The sequence below is a fragment of the Nematolebias whitei genome, chromosome 8 (assembly GCF_014905685.2).
Source record: "Nematolebias whitei isolate Nwh7 chromosome 8, NemWhi1, whole genome shotgun sequence".
Classification (NCBI taxonomy): Eukaryota; Metazoa; Chordata; class Actinopteri; order Cyprinodontiformes; family Rivulidae; genus Nematolebias; species Nematolebias whitei.
The window spans coordinates 4,470,414-4,475,089 of NC_056505.1; the positions used below are offsets into that span (position 1 = coordinate 4,470,414).

General features: G+C 39.3%; 1 protein-coding gene across 1 annotated transcript in view; it reads left to right on the top strand.

Annotated features, from left to right (window-relative positions):
* LOC119413133 (noelin) overlaps window positions 1–4,676 on the top strand; it is an 11,881-nt gene that overhangs the window by 5,677 nt on the left and 1,528 nt on the right. Inside the window, exons 2-5 of the mRNA XM_037680149.1 lie at window positions 81–230; window positions 597–752; window positions 1,015–1,234; window positions 4,016–4,122. Coding sequence (XP_037536077.1) covers window positions 81–230; window positions 597–752; window positions 1,015–1,234; window positions 4,016–4,122 — 633 coding nt within the window. The remainder of the gene's footprint in view (window positions 1–80; window positions 231–596; window positions 753–1,014; window positions 1,235–4,015; window positions 4,123–4,676) is intronic.

The window sequence follows — 4,676 nt, forward strand, 5'->3', positions numbered from 1 at the left end:
TATGTATGTATGTATGTATGTATGTATGTATGTATGTATGTATGCATAGGCCCTATAACCTCACATTTATTTTCCAACAGGTGGGTCCTTCAACCCCTGAGGAAGGCTGGCAGGTGTACAGTTCAGCTCAGGACTCTGAAGGTCGATGTGTTTGTACAGTTGTCGCTCCTCAGCAGACGGTTTGCTCCAGAGATGCTCGAACTAAACAGCTGCGACAGCTGTTGGAGAAGGTAAAAACCCTACTTCACAAGTCAACATGTGACTTTTCAGTCACTTTATGAGTTAAAAGCTTTGGTTATCTGACAATTTTCTAAACACATTGCATGATGTTTAAAATCAGATTCATCTGCAGGAGACCTAAGCTTCAACTTAGGGCCTGTTGGATGAATTACGTCTTGTGTATGATTTTGAACCCCAGAGCTGAAGCTCGTTGATCCCCACTTTGTGACTTTTATGAAAACATAGTTTAAAATGTGACCTTTAAGATTACTATCAGCTCTTTCTAAAGCTTTTCTGGGTGTATGATTGACACCACAATGAAACTTGGTTCCACTCACATGTGATGACATATGATGTTATTATTACCTGCCGTCCAGGTGCAGAATATGAGTCAGTCAATTGAGGTTCTGGATCAGCGGACTCAGAGAGATATGCAGTTTGTGGAGAAGATGGAGGTTCAACTCAAGGGCCTTGAAAATAAATTCAAACAGGTGGAAGATGGACATGAAACCAACATTGCCAGACAGTACAAGGTACCAGCAGTGTGGTGATGACAGGTCACTTACAAGCTAACTCAAGTTTCTTTTTATCTATTTCTGCAGACTTTAAAGTCCAGTACCCATAAATACCTCTTGGTTGAGATTGTACTCAAAGTAAATGTTTTTAGTAATGTTACCAATGAAAACTTTATAAAAGACAAGAGATAAAGCTTGAATCATCATGAATGTGAAGACAATGTTTAAAAATGTCTGACTTTTATATTTCCTTTTTCTGTATCTTTTTGTCATCCCTCAGTCTATCAAAGCAAAAATGGAGGAGTTGCGTCCTCTTATACCAGTTCTGGAGGCTTACAAGGCAGATGCTCTGCTGGTCCAACAGTTTAAAGAGGAAGCATCAAATGTTACAGAGCTGCTGGGATCTTTGCAGGAACAAATGGGAGGACTGGACTACCAAGAGCTTCACAGTCGGGTGGTGAACCTGGAGGACCGTCTGCGGGCCTGCATGCAGAGGCTCGGTGAGTAAACCAGAGATACGACAGTTAACCGTCTCTTACACACAAACCAGACACTAGGGAGCAGAAGCCAGTGTATCTTTTGTGCTGGTAAATGGTAAGAGTTGTGACAGGAAGGGCAACGGGTGTAAACAAATGGCCAAACCTTTCATGTAAGTTTGCTCACTGTGGTGACTCCTGAAGAAGTGAGCAGCTGAAAGAAACACACATGGAAGTAGTTCTAGCAGGAGCTGGTGAGTGGGGGGTGCTGAACACTCAAAGCAGTTCCCCTTTTGGCTGATCACCTTATTCCCTACATGAGGCTGAGTTGGACGATAAATCTTTGTTGGACCGTTGATTATGACTCTGTACATCACCCTTTTTTTTTAAATTGGTACCAGCAAACTTCTCTTCCAATTCTCTGGGATTTTCTCACTCTCAGAAATGTTTTTTGAATACTAGAGTTAAAAATCTCTCTGCCGTCTCTCTTAAACATTTCCATACATTTCCGCTGGTATGTCATCAGTTCCAACTGCCTTGCCCTGTGCTATCCTCTTCTGAGCCTTCCGAACTTCACCCTCACTAATCTTTTGCACTTCCTGGTCCACCAGGAATGACCTCTCTTCTTTCCATTTCATTCTTTTCATTCATTAACACCTCAAAGTCCTACTTCCATCTTCCCATCATACATCATATTTGAACACTGTTTCTATCTTTGACAAATCTAACGTGCTGCACATCCTTTCCAGCCTGATCCCTCAGTCCTACTAAATGAGACAGGTCCTTCACTCTATCTTTATTGTCCAGTCTCTTGTACAACTCATGCTCATCATCAGACTCAGTGGTTAGCACTGTTGCCTCACAGCAAGATGGTCCTGGGTCCAATCCCCGGTTGGGCCTGGGGTTTTTCAATGTGGAGTTTGCATGTTCTTCTTGTGCTTGCGTGGGTTTTCTCCAGATACTCTGGTTTCCTCCCACAGATCAAAAACATGCATGTTAGGTTGCCTGCAGGCCCAGGCCTCCCTTGCAAAAGAGATCTTTGATATAAATAAATCATAGGTCATCTACTTTGCCTCAGCTCCCTCCCTCTTTGCCATATACTGCATCTCCTGATGTCTCCTCTCTTCAGTCTTCTCACTGTCATTTTTCTTCTTGGCTAATCTGTTTCTTTGAATAGTGCCCTGCACTTCACTATTCCACCACCAGGTTTCCTTGTCATCTTTTGTCCAGATGACACACCAAGTACCTTCCTACCTGTCTCTCTAATTACCGTTGCTGTAGTAGCCTTATATCAAAGCTGTAAAATAAGTCTTGCAGTAAAAAGGCTTTATCTTCTGTAATTAACAATTAATTAGACGACCATTAATTAGAGGACCATTAATTAAGGAGTGTGCCATGTTCCTGCAGCTCATTAGTTTATCTGGCTCAGTGAAAGAAAAAAAAATTATAAAACGGTGCTGTCCAGAGTTAAAATAATAAGAATGATAAAATAAGAATGATATAAAAAAGAAGACAAAACAATTAAAACAAACTGTAAGGATGTTAGTTTTCTGTGGCCCGGTGTGTCTTTCCTCGTGCTCCTCGTTAATTTCCATTGTTGCCACCTGTGTCTCGTCCCAGCTGTTTGTCATCATGTCTCGTCTTCTCCTTGTATTTAAGTCTCCCTATTCTGTCTTGTCCTTTGTCGGGTCGTCTTCGTTGGGTGAGTCTCCTGAGTCTCTCTGTTTTCCTGGTTCCTCGAGTTCCTCGTGTCTCCCGAGTTCCCCGTGCCTCCCTCCTTGTTTATGTAAGTTTTGCTGCCCCGTCAGCATATTTATTTTGTACTTTTTATTTATCATTAAAAACTTATTTTTGTATAACTGCCGAGTTGAGTCCCTGTTCTGCACTCTGGGTTCGCTCCGACCACAAATCCTAACACAAACATCCATGTACGACCACCGAGAGACTTGAGAAAATATGACTGAATATAAGGCTTTCATTTTCAACTACTAGATCTGACGGATCAGGTGGGTCTTCACAAAACTCTTGACTAAAATAAAAAAATACAATTGTCAAAAAATTTGTTTTGGGTGTACTAATTGGGAATTTTATTTATTTATTTATTTCTATCCCATTATCCACATTGATTTTTATTCTTAAACACTTTGGTAAGAGTTGCTGTTTTAAATGTGCTTTATAAATAAAAGTGACTCGACTTGACATTGCAATTTATTTTTTTTAATTTGCCATAAAATATATATTTTGTCGATTAAAAAAATTAAAACTAAATCTCCTCTAAGAGTTAAATAGTTAATTAAATGTCATATTTTTATTTCAGGTTGAGCTAGCTTTCAAATAATGATGTTTATTGTTGAAAAAAGAAAACATTATTATGATGGTATTTTTTAAAAAGTTAATTTTTATCCCTTAAGGAACATGAATAGTTATAAAGTTATACAAAGATTAAGAGAATCCATAATCCTATCCCAAGAGTTTGAAAATAAAAATAACTGGACTTCTATGTTTTGTTTCTCGCCAAAGAGCTTTTAAAAATCAAATTAACGGAGAAATGTTATTTAATAATTAAAGGAGAATGAAGGATTTGCAGTTTTGAAATGTTTGAGAACCTTCTCATCAGAATAAAAGTCCACTTGCTTTGTTCTGAAACTTTTGCCACATCCAGGATGATGAGAATCTCTCAGTTCTTCCACTTCGTGCTCAATATTAGTGAAACATAAACTTGGGACATCAAACTTGATCTAATTGATTCCTCCATGCACTTGTTATATTTACTTCGTTTGCCCAAAGTTCACTTTTGTCTTTCAGCTTGTGGGAAGCTGACGGGGATTTCAGAACCGATCACCATTAAGACTTCTGGGTCCAGATTTGGTTCATGGATGACTGACCCCCTGGCTCCATCTGGAGACAACAGAGTGAGTGTCCTCCCTCCCTTCAACAACACAACATCTTCTGACCACACATCATCATCAGGGTTATGCTGACATTTTATCACTTGTGTTGATTTATGATTTGTGCATTTTCAGTTTTTGATCTTAGTTGCTTTGTGTCAACCTCAACTCTGATAAATTTCACACAAGTCATTCATCCTACAGTCCATTCTGAGGTTTCAGCAGGTCCTTGATGTTCACAGAACTTCAGCCCATTGTTCTGGTCCTCAGTTTGAAGCTTCTTTAGATTTATTAAAAGCCTTCAGGATTCTGGGCTGCAGTTTTGGGTTCTGATTCACCGTATCTGACACTTTCTGTTGACATGAGTTAAATCTGGTTTATTATTCATTAGGACGGTGGTCAAATAATTTTTTTAACCAGATTTCAAATATTTCTGTGCTTCTAGTTTGACAATGTTCATGTTTTAATCCATGTCTCATTGTGGAGCAGACAGAAGCACCAGGGATTCAACTCTTAACTAAGATTTCTGCCTGTACTACACATAGCATGCATCAGGATGTACTACACATAGCATGCAT